The sequence below is a fragment of the Mustela erminea genome, chromosome 17 (genome assembly GCF_009829155.1).
Source record: "Mustela erminea isolate mMusErm1 chromosome 17, mMusErm1.Pri, whole genome shotgun sequence".
NCBI lineage: Eukaryota > Metazoa > Chordata > Mammalia > Carnivora > Mustelidae > Mustela > Mustela erminea.
Genome location: NC_045630.1, coordinates 70,731,548 through 70,751,615, shown reverse-complemented (window position 1 = coordinate 70,751,615; position 20,068 = coordinate 70,731,548). Strand labels below are relative to the sequence as shown.

General features: G+C 55.3%; 2 protein-coding genes across 3 annotated transcripts; one reads left to right on the top strand and one right to left on the bottom strand.

Annotated features, from left to right (window-relative positions):
• The first annotated feature begins 2,622 nt into the window (after nucleotides 1-2,622).
• Nucleotides 2,623-5,416, top strand: S100A9 (S100 calcium binding protein A9). 2 transcript variants are annotated; one of them, XM_032318818.1, is made up of 3 exons: nucleotides 2,623-2,733; nucleotides 3,102-3,274; nucleotides 5,066-5,416. In XM_032318818.1, exons 2-3 carry the CDS (start codon nucleotides 3,125-3,127, stop codon nucleotides 5,303-5,305), a joined length of 390 nt encoding a protein of 129 aa, XP_032174709.1. In that variant the 5' UTR covers nucleotides 2,623-2,733; nucleotides 3,102-3,124; the 3' UTR covers nucleotides 5,306-5,416. The 2 variants fall into 2 exon arrangements, with proteins under 2 accessions (XP_032174709.1, XP_032174708.1); XM_032318817.1 differs by having other exon boundaries at nucleotides 2,640-2,733; nucleotides 3,106-3,274.
• An 11,511-nt stretch (nucleotides 5,417-16,927) lies between these two features.
• S100A12 (S100 calcium binding protein A12) lies at nucleotides 16,928-18,393 on the bottom strand. The gene is made up of 3 exons (XM_032318819.1): nucleotides 18,300-18,393; nucleotides 17,608-17,754; nucleotides 16,928-17,184 (listed from the first exon to the last, which is right to left on the bottom strand). The coding sequence occupies exons 2-3, from the start codon at nucleotides 17,743-17,745 to the stop codon at nucleotides 17,044-17,046; spliced, it is 279 nt and encodes a 92-aa protein (XP_032174710.1). The 5' UTR covers nucleotides 17,746-17,754; nucleotides 18,300-18,393; the 3' UTR covers nucleotides 16,928-17,043.
• Nucleotides 18,394-20,068: the final 1,675 nt, after the last annotated feature.

The window sequence follows — 20,068 nt, the reverse complement described above, 5'->3', positions numbered from 1 at the left end:
TCTCCTGAGCTGGGACCAGCCTGGGCCCAGGGGGCCACTGTGGTCTGCTGATACAAGGGAGCCCACTGCCCACCTGTTTCAAAGTCTGCCCAGCAGATCACTCCCACCCGCTGCTGCTCCTGGTCTCTGCCTCCCCCATTTTACTTCAATCCTGGGTTAACCCTCTGCAGTCACAGACAAGGCTCTACGGAGAGTCACGGGGCAACAGATCAGCGTGCGACTTCACGCTTCCTCGTTTCTTCATTTATTCGTGCATTCCCGCATTTACTCATCCAACAGACATTCATCCAGCGCCTACGGAGCCAGGCCGGACCCAGGGCCGCAGAAGTGACTTGCAGGGCAGGCCGGACAGTCAGGGCCTTGGGCTGGGCCCACAGCCCAAGCTGTGACCCTGGGGTCGCGCTTTCTTCAGCACACACCATGCCTTCCTCTTAATGCTTTTATTTTTCTTTAGAATTAGTGGACCAATTTTATAAGCAGGAGTTTTCACATAAAACTGATATTTTCTGGGCCTTCGGGAGATGGGACGACACCTGGTCCACTTTCCCACCACAGCCTGAGGCTGAGGACGGCTGCCCTTCCAGGAAAGAAGGGTCCCATTTGCCACCGTCTCCACCACTCCCTAGTGTCCCCGGCCGGAGGCCCTGCGTGAATCGCCCCAAGTTGCCCTTCTGGTGATGCTGCAGCTCCAGAGCCAGTAGCCTCCCCGGTCGCTCCAGTGCCTGCCTGCCTCCTGTGAAAACTCCTGCCTGGGGTCCACGGCCAAGAGCGCACGTGCTCTCGCAGAGCCCGCAGAGGGCGCCATGGGGCGCAGGGCCGAGGTCCCCGGCACCTGCTGGGGCGCCTAGCAGATTCCCTAGCAGCCCGACCTTCCTCCGCAGGTGCAAACAAGGGAGGGCCAACCCCGCCCTGCTCCCGTCACTCCGTCGGGGGTGACTGGCTCGGCCACTGCAGCACACATCCAGCAAGGCTGTGCTAAATGCTGGCTGTATGTTTGGCACTGTGCCAGGCCCTGCCCTTAGCGATCACCTGCCCAAGATGCAATTAGGAATGTGAGATTCAAGATCATGTCCCCTCCATGTGTGATGACTCATCCATCACGTTCCCCCGGCATCTAGCACTACTGTGTGGCACATAGTAGGTGTTCAACCAATACTGATATTAATGAATGAAACAGTAACTAATAAGAATGCCTCCTACCTACTGAGTTCTTCCCCCTTTACACGTACGGTCTCAATTCTCAAGACAGGCTGTTCTTTTCCTGTTCTAATGACCAAGAAGTGAGCCCAGAGAGGTCAAGTAAACTGCCTAAGGTCACACAGCCAGTCTGAGCTCTTACCCACAATTCCATGTGCCGTCTCAGCAGAGCAAGGCAGGACACAGTCGAGACCACGGTGCAGCACACACAGCGGCTGCCTGGGGCTTTCAGGTTCATGAAGACGGGACAGAGACGCTGGTGGAGATGGAAAAGGACACCTTTCCAGATGCTTCCTGGGCCGGGGTGGGGGGCGGGGGCGGCACGAGGCTGCCACACTGGGCGAGATCCTTCAGCAGGTGTGAGGTCTCCCATCAGCCAAGCCCTGGGCTGTGTCCTCAGGAGGGTGGGAACATGAAGAACCTCCGTAGAGGATCTACAGGCAGTTGTCAGAGAAAGGCAAAATACGTGCATAGCCCAGGAGAGGACGCGTTGGGAGTCGGAAGTGGGGGGAACGATTCTGGGGGGAAGAACAGTTGTTTTCAGTCAGGGAGAGCGGACGGGCTTCCGGCCCAGGTGGCGTCCCAACCAAGCCACGAGGGGTCGGTAGGGCGGCCCTCTGTAGTGGGTGAAAGCCCCGAAAAACAAAGGCCTGGGATGGCGTGTGGCAGGTGGGCCCCCGAGACCCCAGGAGAGGGGCTGGAGAGGGCCAGAGGGGAGGCTGGCGGGGCAGGGCCGTGTTTCCAGGGAGCTTTTTGGGCTGTGCTAAGCAGCTCGGCTTTCTGCCCAGGGCAAGGGAGGTCTGTAGTCAGGGAGGGATGTGTCTTGCGGAAGAGAAGCTACATAAAAATATTTGTCTTCTAGGTTGTAAGTTCCTAAAGGCATGGCTGTAGAGACGCCTGAGGCTCTCTCACTCAGACTGTAGGAGGGAGGTGTGATCGGAATCACCCTTAAGCAAGAACCAGGATGACTGGGCCCAGTTCCTGCAAGGTCACCAAGCAGGCCCCGCTCTGGCCTCAGTTTCCTCCTCTGCCATACAAGGGCCTGGAGCACTTCCAACAACTCTCCTAGCCCCAACTCACACCCCACGAGTCTCAGAACCCCATGCCAACACCTCAGCCTCCAAGGAGGGCTTGTCAGGGAGCCAGGCAGACATAGGAAGACTCTGAGGGCCTGGCTGGGCCACACACAGGCAGAGCAGGGGCCGAGCGATGAAGGCCGCCCGGGGAGGGGCGGCTCACTGACTCAGGTAGGGCAGAGGGTTGGGGTGGAGAGGAAGTGAGCTCTCCAGCCAGCTTCCTCCCCAACAGCTCCAGGCCCAGGGCTGGGCATTTCACAAAAAAGCCCAAGGAACTTTGTGGACATTTCCTGTCCCGCCCCAACCCCTTTCCTGGCACTGACAGTCCAACTCAGGGTTGCCACACTGCTCACCTGTGAAGCAATCTTCGCACGAGAGCTGAGGGTCTGGCCAGGGGCCGCCTATAAATGTTGGGCACACACAGCACCGTCACATCCCTCTGTGTGGCTCTGGGACTTGGGTAAGTAAGCTCTCAGCTTCCCCCAAAACCCCGACTCCTTCCTCACCTCCCTGCCACAACAGGTCTCCTCCAAGGCCTCCTCCCGGAAGCCCTCCTGGACTGACCCACCCACTTGAAAATTCCCTCACCGTTTCTTGGCTCATATTCTGCCAGAGCCCCTTGTCCTCAAACACCCTGCTCTTTAGCCTTCTCCAGACACCTAAGCCCACCCCTCCCATGTGTGGGGCGTATCTTCTCTCAGTCCCATCGCAGCTTCTTTTCCTTCTGTGTTTCTCCTGCTGTTCCTACGTGCAGCCTGTGGGAGGTGTCCGGGGAGCTCAGCAGCCTTTTCTTCTGAACACCTGAGCGCTCGCTTATCCGATCCTCAGACAGGGTGCAGGAATATAGGAAGATGGCGGACCAGATGTCCCAGCTGGAGCGCAGCATCGAGACTATCATCAACATCTTCCACCAGTACTCTGTGCACATGGTGCACCCAGACATGCTTAACCAGAAGGAACTGAAACAGCTCGTCAAAAAGGAGCTGCCCAACTTCCTCAAGGTAGGTAAAGGATCCTAGCAGGCCTGGGGCAGCCTGGGCAGTCTGGGCTGAGGCGTGGAGCACGAGGGGGCTCTCTGCAGGGCCAGTCCTTCAGCCCAGCCTGCAGAGGCACCGGCTGCCCTGTCCCTAGAGTTGCTCCAAGTTAGAGAGCAGAGTGACTGGCAGCTATGCTGTGTGCAGGACCCGTCCCGGGTTGGAGTGCGTAGTGGCAAACAGGGTCCCATGGTTGGGATACACAGCAAAGATGTTGAGCAACAAAGAACGTAGATAAAGCCAATGCCCATCAGTGCCCCCAAAGGGTGCAAGAGAGAGCGCTGTGGGTGACTTGGGCTGCGTGGGGGGAGCCGACTAGGTGGGTGGGCAAGGAGGGCCCCTCCAAGGAGGTGACTTTTGGGCTAATGCTAAACTGAGGAGGGAAGAAACTGAGGCCACCCCTTGGCAGAAGCGGGGAAGATGTTCACCCCCAGGGCGGTCTCAGTGCGAGGGCTGAGGGGCTCCAGAGTAGGAAACACACCACGTGCGGAAAAGCCCCTGTGGGGCAGTTGTGTGCACAAAACACACACAGAAACATAATTAGTTTATTCCCCTAATCTGCAAATGACTAGGCAGCTGGGGGGGGGGGGGTAGGAGGAGAATTCGTTTCATCCGATCTTTCAGTTTTCTTTACAAGTTGGGGGACTTTGGGAAAACAGAGGCCTAGACTCAGAAGAGTGAGGTGTCTGAGTTCCAGTCTCAGCTCCGTTCCTGGGGAAGGAGGCAGCCTTCCCCGAAGCCCCACACAGCTCAGGAGGCGATCCAGCGGGAAGGCTGGCTGCTCCCCACAGGTGCAGACACGGGGAAGCAGGGCGCTTGGTCAGCACGGACAGGGGAGGGTCCAGCCAAGAGCTAGTGGGGGGAGGCTCTCCTCCGTGTGACTCCCACACCTGGCCTGGCACCCACCTCCCTTGTCCAGGAGGGAAAGCTGAGACCCTGCGGAGCCGCCGCTCCAGAGTGAACAGGGCTAAGTGCAGAAGAGAAGGCCGTATGGAGGAGCCGCTGGAGGGGGAAGGGCCTGGGGTCTGCGCTGGGCACCACAGGGTCTGGGGAAGGGACTCGGCTGAGCTTCTCAGCCAGAGGGCGGGACCAACGGCAGCCTGGCCCCCCCACCTCCCACCCCACCCCCCAGCAGACTTCTTCACACCCTTCGGGGTCAATGGACAATATCCACTGCTCTCTGGCCCCACACAGGATACAAAGCATCGTGTTCTCCTAGATGCTGCCCCCTGTGTAGGTTGAAATGAGTGTCACTAATGAGTAACCTAGAGAGAGAAGGGAGAGGCAGGAAAAGAGAAAGGAGCAGGACAGTCGGGCGCACGGACTGGAACAAGGCTGGGCTCATGACCCCCTCCGGCTCCCAAGCCTTGTCAGTCCGCAGGAACTAGTTCCCCTTTTCTGCGACGGCTTCTTCAAGGAGGGTACCCAAGTTCACCTGTTAAGCTTGTTATAAAGACCAAATGAGGAGACATTTCTGTGCATACTAACCACGTGACCTCAAGCAAGTCTCTTGATCTCAGTTCTTCTGTAAAACAGAGAGAATCATAGTGCTCAGGTTATATGCAGAATAAATCAGCAAGTATCACATGTTCAGCATCTGCTAGACCATGGGCAACCGCCAATGGTCATTTTTAATTTTTTACCTGAGGCCTAGGAGGCAGGTTTCCCTGTGCCTTTGCCTGGGGTCATTGGCTGAGCCCCCGTCCCCAGCACTGGCCAAACCGACAGCCCTAACCGCCCTGTCCCCCCAACCCACAGAAGCAGAAGAATGACAATGCCATAAACAAGATCATGGAGGACCTGGACACAAACGGGGACAAGCAGCTGAACTTCGAGGAGTTCTCCATCCTAGTGGGCAGGCTGACAATGGCCTCCCATGAGGAGATGCACAAGAATGCCCCTGAAGGAGAAGGCCACAGCCACGGGCCAGGCTTTGGGCAGGGTGACCAGGGCCACTGCCATAGCCACGGTGGCCATGGCCACGGCCACAGTCACTAGCCAGGAGGCCAGGACACCCTGCTCCTGCCCAACGAGGGCCCCAGAGAGGCCCCACTGTCTTAGCTGGGGGGTTGGGAAATGGGGGGCAAAATAAAGTCTTCCTCCAAGCGAGCACTGTGTGTCTTTCTTCCACCACTCTTCCTGACCTGTCTTCCAGGGGCCTGGGTGGCACATGGCCCTACCCCTTAACGGCTGAACCCCTTCACCTGCTAATGACAGAGTGAGAAGCCACAGCTGAATCCCTTGGACTCACTTCCTGACTGTTTCCCACTCCCACCTCGGTCCCCACTACTCAGGTCCCCTCAATCTGGCTCAGGACTTCCCTGTACTGACCGTCATCTGGCTCTCGTCCCCATAGAAGGCAAAAGGCGGATATCCCTTCCTCTCGACATGCAGTCCACCCCGCCTGCCCTGACTTTCCTGCACCCAGGGCTGTCTACCATCTTCCATAGCCATCTGTAGTCTCCTAAGAGACCTCGCTCTTCAGGGAGTTACCCACAGGTGCGCCCAGAGCAGTTGTGTCTAAGAAGGGAACTGGGTCGGCTGTGTTTGCCCATCACCTGTGTCCTGGATCCACAGCACCCTCCCCATGGCCAGGCGCTGGGGCAGGTGCGGCAGGGATGAGAGCGGGTGCATCTGACCCGTACCCACCCAGTGCCCGCAAGATGGAGAGAGAAGAGCCCCTCCTGCTGGTTGGAAGAAAGAGCTCCAGTCCTGTCCCTGCAGCCATTAAGGCCAACCACTTCCACGAGGACACGGTACTTTAGGTCCAGAGCTCCCTGCACAAGTGAAGAAAGTGAGACAGAGTGGGGAAGGGCCCAGTCCAGGACATAAAGCAGTGGGGCTGCTCAAAGTCGTGCAGAAGGAAGCCTGGAGGGCTCAGTCAGCAAAGCGTCCGTCTCCAGCCCAGGTCATGATCCCAGGGTGCTGGGTTCGATCCCCCAATCAGGCTCCCTGTTCAGCGGGGAGCCCACTCCTCCCTCCACCCCTGCCCCTCCACCTGATCATGCTTTCTCTCTCTCTCTCTCTTGCTCTCACTCTCTCTCTGTCAGAAAGAGAGCTCAAGTGGGCGGGACGGCGGGCAGAAGGAAAGGGAGAAGCAGTCCCAGGAGCCTGGGATCATCACCTGAGCAGAAGGCAGACACTTAACCGACTGAGCCACCAAATAAAATCTTCAAAAACAAAATATTGCGGAGACAAAAGGGCCTCGAATCCCATCTTCTCCATGGGCTGGCTGTCCCGGCTCTTTCCCCACTGCTGAGCAGGTCAGAAGGAGGAGGTCAGGTTTCCAGTGCCCCACACTGGCTGGCTGCAGCCGGTCACTGGGCCATCTGCCGGCGGACTGTGCCGGCCTCTGCTCTAAGGGGCCGGGGCCTCTGCTGTGGTTACAGCGATTTGACGGCCCCACTTGAGGGTATGGTGTTTCCAGGAACTCCTCCAGTCTGTGTGAGCTTGGGGAGCAGAGTTTAGAAGCCCCAGGTCCCTTCCCTGCCTGACTTAGGGAGCTGAGACTGGGGAGACTCATCTTCTGATCAACCTTCTCCCTGACCTTCACGACCAGGTAGGAGTCACCTTCTGGGGGCAGTTTGGAGAAAGAGAACCAGCTGGGGGACCTGGGGATGGCCCTGGGTGGGGCAGGCACCTCCACCCCTCAGCGCCCCCTCCCTTTCCCAGTGTCCCATGAGTATGTGCGTGACCCTGCCTCCCCACCGGGCCGTGGCCTCCACGGGCCAGGCTGCGGCACGTGCGCACCTGGGCCTCATTCCCAGCGGCGGGGCAGCAGCTGGTCCATGGAGGCGTCTCAACCAACAGTGACCCTGCAGGTGTTCCAGAATGTGCCAGTGCTCCTTTCCTGCGGGTGGTGTGCAGAAAAGAGGGAGGACGCGGAGCCACCAAGACTGGTAGACGGAAGGCTTCTGGATGTCTCGAACTGGAAGGGAGGGGGCAGCAAGGCGACGGGACTCCGAAGCCCTGCCCGGCTCCCTTCCGGCTCCCTTCCGGCTCCCTTCCGGTTCCCTTCCGGCTCTCTTCCGGGTCTCTTCCGGGTCCCTTCCAGTTCCCTTCCGGTTCCCTTCAGGGTCCCTTCCGGCTCCCTTCCGGCTCCCTTCCGGTTCCCTTCCGGCTCTCTTCCGGCTCCCTTCCGGCTCCCTTCCGGCTCTCTTCCGGCTCCCTTCCTGCTCCCTTCCGGCTCTCTTCCGGCTCCCTTCCGGCATCTTAGCCTTCGTCTGTCGCCCCCTAGAAGCTTCCCTTTGAGGAAACGGATTTGTCTTGAAAACAGTCTGAAAATCATTGCTTAAAACCCGCCTGCCCCCCCATGCTTGCCTGATGCTCCCCCGCGTCCCCAGCACGTGGTGGCCTGGCCTGAACCCCTCCAGGAAAGGGAGTTTCCTAATGTGGCGCTGACCCTGGGAAGGGTCTGCATGGCACCAAGCCAGAATCGGCGGCCTTGTCCCTGCCGGACCTCCGCCCTGGTCCCCCCCCCCCCCTCCTTGGAGGCACAGGGAGAATCTAATCCCTCCCAGCCATGCAGCCACCCACCTTTTCAAAGTGTTTCCCCTAAAGAACACCCAGACTTTCTCCAGCCTCCACACCTGTGCACCAGGAATGCTCTCAACACCCTGCGGGCTCCAGCAGGTCTCCTAGGGCCTCTGTCACTGCCGCCATGAAGCCTTCCCTGACCACCATCTTCTGCAAACATGTAGGGGCTTACCCTCCAGGCCCATGGAACTCTCTGACTTCCACCACTGCACTCCTCATACAGACCTGGAAGCCCTTATCAAGTCTGATGATGGCCCCGAAGGCAGAAGTTACAGCTCAACTGCCCCAGGTGCCAGAATGAAACACTACAGATGAGCAAGTGGAAGTCAGGGGGTCCCGGGGATGGGGGGGAGCAGCTGCGGGGCAAGGTGGCAGAGGACAGAGCTTCGTAGATGCCAAGAGTTCCCCTTCTGCCGTCTCTCTGTTAGCTCAGTCTGGGAGTAGGACGGAGTTCTAGGATCCAGGGGAATGTCTGACAGTGAGCCCGCCACAGGGCCCTGAGGGATTGTAGGAGAGCTGGTGCAGCTGATTTAGCCCCTTCCATCCCAAAAAACTGGTTCTGTAAATAACCCTAAAAATTTATAGAACCACAGAAGACCCTGAAGCCAAAATCATCTTGAGAAAGAAGAACAAATCTCCAGGTATCCCAACCCCAGATTGTAGACTATACCACAAAGCTGCAGGAACCCAAACAGCGTGGCCCTGACTTAAAAAATGGACACACAGATCAATGGAACAGACTACAGACCCCAAATAAACCCACGATCATATGGTCGATCAAGTCAACAGAGCAGGCAAGGGTATCCAGGGGGGAAAGGACAGTCTCTTCAACAGATGGTGCTGGGAAGCTGGACAGTGCATGCAGAAGAATGACACTGGGCCACTGTCCAACACCATACACAGAAATAATCTCAGAGTGGATTAGAGACCTCAGTGTGAGACCTTAAACCTTCCAATTCCTAAAACACGGGCAGTAAACTCTTAGACTTTGCAATGTTTTCCTGCATAAATCTCCCCAGGCAAGGGAAACACAGGCAAAGAGAAACTACTGGGACCACATCAGACTAAGAAGGGTTCGCGCAGTGAAGGAAAAGGTCAGCAAAAACAGATTCAACCTCCGGAACGGGAGAAGATACTTGCAAGTGGCGTATCTGATGCGGGATTTATGTCCAAAGCATATTAAATGACTCAAGCACCTCAACACCAAAAAACAAATTTTAAAACAGGCCAAGTGCCTAAAAGGACGTTTTTCCAAAGTAGACACACAAATGGCCAACAGACACACGAAAACATGCTCAGCACCTCAGCATCAGGGAACGCAAACCCAAATCACAGTGGGAGATGGCCTCACACCTGTCCAAACAGCTGCGTTAAAACAGAGAAGCAGCTGCAAGTGTTAGTGGGGAGGTGGAGAAAAGGGACCCTCGTGCACTGCTGGGGATGTAACCTGGGGCAGCCACTCTGGAAGACAGTGCGGAGGGTCCTCACAGTTAGAAACAGAATCACCATGATTCTATTTCTAGGTATTTACCTGAAGAATACAAAAACACGAATTCCGAAGACATGTACACCCCTCCGGTTACTGCAACATTATTTACAGTAGACACTGTATGGAAACAACCCAAGTGTCCATCCGCAGACGAACAGATGAGGAAGGCGTGGTGTGTACACACGACGAAATGTCACTCAGCCGCCGAACGGAAGGAAATCGTCCCACTTGTGACAACATGGCTGGACCGAGAGGGTACCGTGCACAGTGAGGTAAGTCAGACAGAGGAAGACAAGTACCATATGATTTCACATGTACACAGAATCTAAAAAAAAAAAAAAAAGAAAGAAACAAACAAACAAATAAAACCCAAAAAAGGCATAAAAGGACTCAAATACAGAGAACAAAGTTGTGGTCGCCGGGGCAGCGGGGGTTGGGCGTCGGGGGGCGGGGGGTAACAGGTGAAGGAGAATAGGTAAATTTGACTATAACAGATTTCCAGCTGTGAAATACGTACGTCACAGGGATAAAATGTATGGAAGAGGGAACACAGGCTACAGTAACAGTGTCGTGCGGTGACTCTGCTAACGACGTGTGCCGGCTTGTGTCGTGCGCCCTGACGCGGCATCGCCCGTCAGCCACACTCCAACTAAACATTAAGAGTAGAAAAGCTAGTCTTATTGGGTAGAGAGGAGCTGGCTTCCTTCCTCAGGACGAGGGCTCAGATTCCCGCCTGACGTGAGAGTCATCCCCTGTGATTAAGGAGTCCTCCGGGAAAGAGGAACTTCTGGGGTTTCCCCTCCGCACAGCGGCCAAAGAGCAGAGCTCACCATGAACGCCCATCCCCGGCTCCTGTAAGGAGGAGCCGTCCCCTTGGCAGCAGAGCGTGAACTTCTGGATGACTTTCCGGGAGGGACAAGGAAGGGAGAGTGGCGGCCGGACCCTTCACGTCGCTCTGAATGTGCTCTGGGGGACACGGGATGCTCTAGGACTGGGCGAAGAGGAGGGTTCTCTGCTCATTCACTTGTTTGTTCATTCCTTCGCTCGACACACTGATGGGTGGGGGACAAGGCCTCGCCTGCAGGCCTCCTCAAATGATTTCCATACGGAGAATGCAAGGTTGGAGAGGTTAAAGTTCGGTGGGACTTTGAGGTAGGAAGGTGACCCTTGAGCAGAGGCTGGAGGCAAATATAGACCCACTTCAAGCCTGTGCGCCTCCTGGGATAAACAAGCAGGTGCTCAGATGAGGCCTAGAAGTGGGCAGCTGTGGGGTCTGGTCGGAAACGGGGAGCCCTGGGGGTGGCAGAGAAGTGGGAGAGGCCGAGGGGCCAGCCCGTGTCTAGGCCGGCAGCTTGCACTCTCCACGGGAGGACGGAGGGCAGGAGCAGTGTGGGCTTTAGGGAAGGATGTGATTGAACCACACTTCTATTTTCAAGTCTCTCTGTCTGTGGGTTATGGGATGGATTTGGGGTGGGAACGAGATGACAGGCCGGGCCGGTGAGGAGGCTGCCAGACAGTCCCGTGGGAGCTGACCGGGCCCAAGATGGCCCTTCTCAAAGAAGCGTCCAGCCAGGATCTCAGCCAGGCAGGCCGGCCCCCCACACTCTGCAGGGTGGAGAGGGTAATTCTGCGCTATTTCCCAAGACCGCGACAGGAAGAAAGGCCTCCACTTTCACCAGGCTGGTGAGGCAAGTTTACACAACCCTGACACAAACCCTCCTCTGAGGAAAACTCCAGAATCCAGCCTCCACACCCACGCCCTCCCGAAGTTACCGTAGAAAACCCTGTGTCACAGATTTTGACATTCCAATTACCAAAGCGACAGCAGAGCTGAAACAGAAGGTTGCCCAAGTCCTCTTGCCTCCTGGGGCTCGGGCCCGAGATTGTCCTCCACCCCAGCGCTCCAGGTAGCTCCATGGGGCCCCAAACCCAGCCTGACTGGGCCCCACACCCTGCCTCAAAGTTCCCCTCACACACACGGGACAGGGAACGTGAGCACCTGAGAGGGCCAGCTGGCCTGTTCCTCGGAGCACCCCCAGTTTTCCCACTTTCGCCCGTGCACCCAGAATCATCATGTGCGCATCAGAGACGGTCAGCTGTTGCCGAGTCCCAGGGGAGCAGCCGGGGCCCAGTTCCAGTCCACCCTCCTCTCCCCTCCCGCCTCCCCTGCCCCTTCTCCATGCCGCACACGCCTCCCTCCGTCAGTCTACATTCTCGCTCCGAGTCTTCTCCTCTTATCTGCTTTCTGCCCTCCTGGTCTCGGGGCTGAGACCAAGGAGCCAAGTGGGTAGGGCCATGCCTTTGAGAAGTAACTCAGGGTCCGATCTAGCCGGCATGACCCCCCCAAAGCAGAACATGTGCAGCCTCGACAGCACCTAGAGAAATCATGAGGGGAAAGAGGAAGGCCTGCAGCCCTTGAGCCTGGAAAAGAGCAGCAAGGGAGGTCATGACAACTGCCTTCAAATGTTGCTGAGGTCGGGTAGAGGGGAGTCCCCCCATTGCCAGCACCCTCTGTGCCGGGCCCACCCTCCCCACAGCCGCCAGGAGCGGCTCACTGCTCTCTGGACCAGGCGCTCTGTTAGAAAACACCAAGTCGGTCCCACGACACCAACAGCGCTCGGTCACGCATGGATCCAGCGGCTGGACGTTGAGGAGCAGCGGCGTGGGGACATCACCCCGGGCGCTGGCCAGGCCTGCTCGCTTGAGTCCACGTCTAGAGGAGAGTCAGACAGTAAGCAAACCGAGGAATAAAGAGTCGGTGGTTTCAGAGGTGATGAGCTGCACAAAGAAAATCGAAGAGGGAGATGGGATGGAGTGTTGGGCACGGAAGCAGCCAGGGCCTCCCCGGGGAAGCAGCAAGGGGAACGAGGCCCGAGAGTCAGGCTTGGAGAGCTTCTGATTGGGCCTTTAATTCTGCTAAGTGACACAGTGGACTTGGTCTGGAGGCTGTTGGGCTGCTGTGCGGAGGAGGGTCGGAGTCCAGAGTAGAAGTGTGGGGAGTGGCTAGGAGGCTGTGGCACTGAGCCTGGGTCTTCAGATCAAACACAGTGTTAGGTCCCTGCCCTCCAGGAGCCCTCAGCCTAAACGGGGCAACAAACACCCAAGTAGATATTTTCAGTATGAATGGTGTGGACCAAAGAAAAGCCAAGACGGGATAACCACGCAGGTGTCCTGGGGAGCTCGGAGGACCCACCTTCTGCCTGTGTCCTTGGGCATGGGTGCAGGCGGAGAGAGAAAGAAGGCCGAGGGTAAGCACCTGCGGATTAATGCCAAGGTGAGTTTTGAAAGGGCAAGAGTTGAGCTACTGTGTGCCCAGCGCTATGTTACCTAATCAGAGAAATCAGAGCATAGTCGAGTTCACTTCCTTTTGACTTAGATGACTTTTTATATTGGCCAAACTAAAACGTTGAGTCCTAGTCACTTTTGCCCTGGGCTCCCGGTAGCCACCTCCTTGAGTGCATGTCCTTTCCTGACTTGCAAAGTCCTGATATGCACGTTGGCTTGGCCTGGCTTGGCTTGCAGTGGGCCAGCAGCCCTCCTGAGATGTCTCTCTGAAGGGGTAGGTGTTGCACCCAAGACGATGGAATTGGTGTCCCTTACTGAATAATACGCCGCTGCTCACAGCACTACCCCGATGGGCAGGCGAGCCCAGCGTTCCAGGAATCTGCTGTGCATGGGAGAGTGGAAACGTGCGAGGGATCTGAGGTGGTGAGCTCCCCGGTGGATGCAACGACTGGGTTGGGCCTTGGTGGGCAAGCATGGGATCTGGATCCCAGTGATCTGGTGCCTAAAACAGGGTAGATGCCTTAAAGAGACAAGAGGCCACTTCAGGAAAAGAGGACAACAGCACAGCAGGTGCAGAATCGAAAAACTCCAAAAGTTCACAAGGAAACTAGAGAACATTCCAGAATGGCCACTTCTGAGTGGTTCTGAGACCAGAACCAAGAGTGGAGGGCAGGAGGTTGATGACAAGATGCTGCAGAGAATAGGTCCGGTCTCTGGTCCTGTGGTTCAGACCTGTGGTCCTTGGATCCAACCGCTTGATTCACGATGCCAGCCGACATCTGGGGACAAGTCTCTAGTTTTGTCTGGCCCAAACAGCACTTTCCAGGTAGAAAGACTGAGGTTCAAACAAGGGAGGCCACTTGCTCAAACTCACAGAGCCAAGAAGCAGTGGCTCTGGGAGTCTAACCAGGCACATTGGAATCCAGGCTGGGGGCCTTCCCTTGCCCTCGGGTACCTCTGGCTGATGAACTTTTACCAAGTTTGGGGGCCTTAACATTTCTCTAAATAGGATGTAAGTTCAATCAGTGGTTCAGTTGGCTCTTTTGAAACTAATCATGGCTGGTGAATGTTTTCACAACAGCAAATACACTGGGTTTGTTCCCAGTGATTGGTTGTTTTCCAGCACATTCTGACAGGACTCCGTGTCTCAGATCTGGTCATAGACCTGTGAGAGCTCTGGTCTGGGCAACAGCAGCCTGGTCCTGGTCCAACCATTTCAAGATCTTTAGGGAAAGACAGAACTCAGCTGCCCTTGGTTCCCTGTCCAGCCCTGGTCAACTTTATCCAACTCTATCCTAAAATTACCCTCATCTTTGCTTGGGTTTAAAATACCCTTCACTGCTGGGCTTGCAGCAGCAAGCAGCTGAACAGTGACAGCCATGACTTCCTAGACAAGTCTGTGTCTTGCAGTGACCGCTGCTGGCTGTTGAGGGCTTGCATGGTATCAGGAGCTGTGCTGAGTGCTTCCCCTGTTCTGTTAGGTTGTCTGGTCCTCACACCAACTCTGGAAGAGAGGGACCATGGTTATCTTCACTTTACTGATGGAAAACTGGGACTTGGAGATTTTGAGTGACTCATTCGAGGTCTCATGGTAAGTAAGTGGTGAAACTAACCCTAACCCTCACACTCTCGACCGCCACCTTTTCATGTGCAAGAACACACTTCCTTCCAATGCTTCTAGATCCCACCCAAAGCTCTCCTCCCTCCCATCAAAACATCTGGAATGTTAAATCTGGGTGACACCTGAGTGTTCACCTAGTCTAAAATCTTCAAAATGAATTTCTTTAATTCCTTTGGATTCTTCAGAAATGAGAACAGAAGTCCAGAGAGGCAAAGTGCTTCACCTACTGGGGTCACCCAGCAAGTGAGGGCTTTCCTGACTCTTTCCCTGTCATCATCTAGGCTGGGGCCATTCCAAGATCCCCTTCTCTGGGTTCTAAATTCCTTCCTCTTCTACCAATCCAACTTCACCCCATCTCAGCCTACCACACTTTCCTCCTGCCTCAGCTTTTCCTCAGATCCACATCCCACAGACGTGGCGGGCAGCCCACCAAACCTCCAATCCCAGGCCTCAGTGGTCAGGACCGGTCACTCCCTGGATTCCGTGCTCAATCCCAGCTTCCCTCAGCAAAGAATAAACAGAACGACAGACCCACCCCTTCCCCAATACAAAGATCCCCTTCTTAGCTGTCATTTCTGGGCTCCAGAAAATTACCTAATCTTTCTCAAAGGCTGTCACAAACTCTGCCCTCTGGCCTGTCCCTCCTGCTGCAGACAAGCCAGAGGGAGCAGCCGCGGGAGGGTCGCCCAGAGCCCCGGGCTGGATCCTGGGGCTGCTTCTACAGCTTCCCAGGCTGCTCAGCTGCTGGCGTGAAAAGTCAGAGACTGGGGGCTTTAACAGTACACACGTACTTCTCGATTCTCGGGACTGGAAGTGTGAGAGCAGGGTGTCAGTGTGGTCAGGTCATGGGGAGACCCGTCCTCCTGCCTTGAACACAGCACCTTCTGCTGTGTATGCTCCTGGAGAGAAGGCCAACTCTCTCTCTCTCTCCCTCTGTCTTCTTCTTATAAGGGCACTAATCTCATTCGGAGGGCCCCAGCCTCACAACCTGATCTAACCCTAACCCCTGGGAGGCCCTACCTCCAAGCACCAGCACGTTTGCCCATGACAGTTCGGTGCTCTGACACCAGCTGCATGGAGTGTGACCTCAAAGGGACACCCACCTTCGGCAGACTGAACTCAGCCCCAGAAGGGGCTGAAGACAGGGACGCCCCCAGGGACTTCTACTGACTCAGATGAATGCACTTCTCACCAGGAGGCATTGACCCTGTCCCTCAGGGACACAATCGCTGCCCTCAGGGTCCTCTACCGTCTCTGGTAGGACAGAATCCTACCGACAGCCACGTTGTCCGTACGTTCACCCGTGTAAGAGAGGTTCACGAAACCCCGTCATGTGCCAGGCACAGTGAAACAGCACCTGCCCCACGGAGACCGACGTTACGCAATCCCATGAGGAGATGCCGAGTGACAGCAGGAGAGAATACAGACGGAGAGCTGCACCGTTCTAGGGTATTGAACAAAGAACCTGGCCCAGACCGCAGGAAGGAGAAAGGCTGGCCGGTGAAGGGCTCCCTCACCAGGCCGCATACTGGGTGGAGCTAGCCCCCATCTCCCTGCTCCCACGTCCCTTGTCACTCCCAACGCCTTCCTGCCCCCCACCCACACCCTTGAAAGAATCAAAGAAATTCACGGAAATTCTGTATCATTTTCCCCCTTTCAAAGTTCTACCCCAAATTTCATGTCCAGGGGTCTACTCCTCCGGGATACCTCACTGACCCCAACACCCAAGCCCAGGCCACTCTCCTGTTCCCCATGCCCCCCTCTGCTTCCTTCTGCCACAACAAATACAACAATGTGTGGGGATTTCTGCTGCTTGGATTTTCAGCTGGCAAGGACTTTGTCTCTTGTCTCTGCATCCGCAACATCCAACCCCATCTCAGGGAAACATCTTCGGAGTGACCCTTGACTTCTCGTTGCCACCTTCAAGTGTATGCAGAGCCTGAGTATGCTTTAACACCAGCACTCCCGCCCCCCTAGTCTGGCCCCCTTGTCCCTCAAATGGGCTGGGGCTGCGTTTCCAGGGTGATCGCCGTGAGCTACACGTGATCACTGGCTTCGTGAACAGTGACTGTCAGCATGAGGCTGGATTTCAGAGTCTTAGAAAAAAGGGAAAGAATGCAAAATATCTCAGTAATAACCTCTATACTTCTGGGGTGCCTGGGTGGCTCAGTCGGTTAAGGGTCTGACTCTTAATCTCAGCTCGGGTCGTGATCTCTGGGTTGTGATCTCTGGGTCGTGAGATCGAGCCCTGCATTGGGCTCTGAACTGAGCAGGAGCAGGGGGAAGGGGTCTGCTTGAGATTCTCTCCCTCTGTCCCTTCCTCTGCCTCTCTCCTTCCTCCTTTAGCTTACTTCATACCACTTACCACTGTCTCCCCCATTCATAGGATGTGCTTTTATTTGTCTATTTGTTTGTCTGTCTGTCTGTCCGTCTGCTTGTTTGTCTGCTCTCCTCCCCAGCTGGACAGGGTTTTGTCTTCGGTCTCTGGCTATCACAGACGTTCAGGGAATGTTTGTTGAACAAACGAAAGAAGGAGCCAAACAGTGGACGTGTAATAGCTGGTGAATAAACGAACAAACAGACAGGGCTTCCCAAGGCTCTAAACGAGGTCTGTCAGACTCTCGGGGGTGAGGTATCCTCCAGTTTGGGGACCGCGGACATAGAAAGAAAGAAAGTGCACACTACTGAGAACTTTTCGAGAATATGTTTATTAACTCTCCCTTTCCACGTGCAGGGCTGGGCTGCAGTGACTACAAGGAACGGTTTTCTTGGGGACTCTGCCAGAGAAAAGCCCCTGAGAGCTTCCTATTCCTTGTGGATATCCTCGTGGGCAGTAATTAGCACACGGGCCAGGAGGGATACGAATTCGGGGAAGCTGATCTCTCCATCTTTATCAGCATCCAGCTCTTGGAATGTCTGGTCGATGGTAGCTTGATCTTTGGTGTTCTAGAAGGGGCATGAGAGACAGGGAGCTCAGAGTCTTCCTCCCCTTTCTCCAGGCCGCTCGCCCCTCAGAGCTGGGCTCAGGGAGGCCCAGGGATGATTAACTCATTCGCCAAAACTGCGCTGGAGAACCCAACGTGACAAAACAGAAAGGGAGGGACACAGCTGTCATGAGCTAACCCTCGAGCCACACGAGTCTCGGCCGGGTCCCTGCAGCTCACCAGTCCCCCCAGGTGAGTGAGCCGTCCCAGAGGGAGAGGTGAAGAGAGCCTGAGGTGACAGAGTGAGTTCTGGAGAGAAGAAGGTGTCCGCGCGTGCACGCACACACACACACACACAGTCCCACAGCTCAGGAGAGCGCCCTCAGGCCAACCCCAGCCCAGGCCTTCAACGAGTGAGCTCGGGTTAGTGAGGGACATCACCTACCTTGAGGGCATTTGGAAGTTCTCTTGTGATCAGCTGCTTCATCTCACCCTTGCAAAGCTTGTCAGGGTGCTCCCTCCGGACTGAGAACTGGTGGAACACGTTGATGATCCCCTCCATGTGGTCCTCCAGCTTAGTCATCTTCTCAACCTTCAGAAGACACGGGAGGTCCAGGGCGGGTCCAATCCCACCTGCCCCCAGTCCCCTCTCTCCTCTCGTTCCGGTTCAGACAAGGGATGACTCCCCCGCCTCTGCTTGGTGTTCTCTCTGCACCGTTTGATCTGCTGTGAATTTTTCATTTGTAGTTAGACTTCAGTTTAAAGTCTAAAAGAATCAGCCCCCATGGCCACAGTGTCCCGTGTCCCCCTGTCTCCTAGGGAGTGTCACTCAGGTTGCTGTTCAGTCAAGCACATGCGGGAAGGGTTTGGGGGCTGGCCAGGCTCTTCCCTTTCCCCAGATGATGGCACTTCAGCCCCAGGGTCTCCCGCAGACGTTTACCAGCCTCTTCCCCTTCACAACCCCAGGTCCTGAGCCTGGCTCTACCTGGTGCACCAAGGACTGGTCTCCTTGAGGCCAAAATGCCGTCAGTCCGGAGGCGCTCTGGCAAGCAGAACGTTGTGACTTCCAACAGCCTGCAGTCGCCACCTGCAGTCACGGCCCTATGAACCCCCTATAGCCAGGGACAGGACACTCACCTTCAGCGTGCTGGAGAGCGGCAGTGCAGCAAGCAGTCGGTGCTGGTGAGGAGTACGGAGCCCGGAAGCTTTTATAAGGCACCGCAGGCTTCACCTTCAACATGGAGTGACGAAATCTCTCTGATTCATCTTGCAATTGCTAGACAATGCTTTGTTGCTCAACAGAAGCTCCAAACCTGTGGCTTTGACTGGAACATGAGCCCTCCAGATGGCTCCCATGGCACACGCCACCCACCCCTGCTCAGCCTGACACAGACCCCCAATCTCACCACCCCGCCCAAAGGGCCCTCAGCTCTGGGACGGGACCCCGCCTTCAGGTTTACCTCTGTCCCCTGAGTTAAACTGTGGTCTTTTACTGGGAAACCCTAGTAACAGGAATCCTAGGAACAGGTTTTGCTGTCTGGATGGCACATACCGGGAAAGGGAAGGACTGGGAAGAGGCGTTTGCTGAGTGTCTATTACAACAAAAACAATAATGATAATAAAAACCATCAAAGTGGACGTGCACTCCCGGAACAGGGAAAGGGCACTCAGTTAGTAATAAGGTATCTAGAAAGGTTCATCACTTGTAACAAATGCATCATATAAATACGAGATGTTAATCATGGGGAGACTGACTGTGTACAGGTATTTAGGAACTGTCTACAGTGTCTTATCCACTCTTCCATAAATCAAAAACTGTTCTAAAAACTTGAGTCTCTGTGTTTTGAAAAGTGAGTCCATGCTGGGTTCTCCAGATGCTGCTTCATACAAACCGTCACTTGATCCTCTGAACAGTGCTGTGGGACGAGAGCCCATTACACAGATGAAGAAAATGAGTTTGGAGGAGTGAGGTATCAAACCCAAATTTGTCTGCTTTCAAAACATTTGTCATTGATGTCGTGTTTTCCCTAAATCAGAATAGGGCTTGTTTGGGGTTTATTTTTGTTTTGTTTTGTTTTGGGGTTTTTTTGGTTATCAAAATATAAAACATGCTCATACTTTTTGTAAAAATTATAATTTGGGGCAGATTTAGACACTCTTCTATAAGACTCTGATTTCCCTTCCAGTTTTTTGCCTAATACAGTCAAGTCTTAACTAGCTTTTTCAATAATTCTTCCCTCCACGTACCCCTACACCCCAATCACTATGTGGGGAGTGCTGTACTTGACTCAGACAGAGAGAGCACAAGTTCTGGGGCTGCCTTCCCGAAATTCAGAACAAAGTGGGTGCCGACACCTTCTTCAATAATAACACAGGGAGTTCACCACCAATGGGCCAGGGCAGGGAGGGGGGCTGAAGGGTCCAGAGGGGTGGGGGGGTTGCCAAGGGCCAGTTAGCCCAAGATTAGAGACCCAGATCCCACTCTGGGATGGGCTGCTTTGGTGGCCACAGTGGGCAGCTGTGGAAGGGTGTTGGGAATAGCTCTGTGCCCTTGGGCAAGCCCTTGACATCTGTGAACCTGTTTCTTCATTTGTGTTGTCATCTTGCTGTCCCTTAGTTCTCAGAGTTGTTATGAGGCTGAATTGGGAGAATATGTAAGAATGTGCTTGAAAAGAGTAAAAAGTGATCTTTACACTTGTTTTCCCTACAACCTTACGTCCTTGACTTGGATGTGGATCACTCCGGGCAGCCCAGCCTTCTGGGGGCCTGGCCACTGGCCACTGGGGCTTCCGGAAAGGGAAAGAGACCTGACCGTGACCATGGTAGAAGAGCCTACACCCCAGTCTCCCATCCAAGGAAGACACCTCACCCACCCAAGCAGGGGCCCCAGATCTGTGCCACCAGCA

What these genes read in the sequence shown, in the direction of transcription:
- S100A12 (XM_032318819.1), bottom strand. Translation starts at nt 17,745, where the DNA reads ATGACTAAGCTGGAGGACCACATGGAGGGGATCATCAACGTGTTCCAC. An exon ending in AACTTCCAAATGCCCTCAAG is followed by an intron (nt 17,185 to 17,607) that starts GTAGGTGATGTC and finishes TGCCCCTTCTAG; the next exon opens with AACACCAAAGATCAAGCTAC.
- S100A9 (XM_032318817.1), top strand. Translation starts at nt 2,681, where the DNA reads ATGTTGGGCACACACAGCACCGTCACATCCCTCTGTGTGGCTCTGGGA. An exon ending in TGTGTGGCTCTGGGACTTGG is followed by an intron (nt 2,734 to 3,105) that starts GTAAGTAAGCTC and finishes ATCCTCAGACAG; the next exon opens with GGTGCAGGAATATAGGAAGA. An exon ending in AGCTGCCCAACTTCCTCAAG is followed by an intron (nt 3,275 to 5,065) that starts GTAGGTAAAGGA and finishes CCCAACCCACAG; the next exon opens with AAGCAGAAGAATGACAATGC.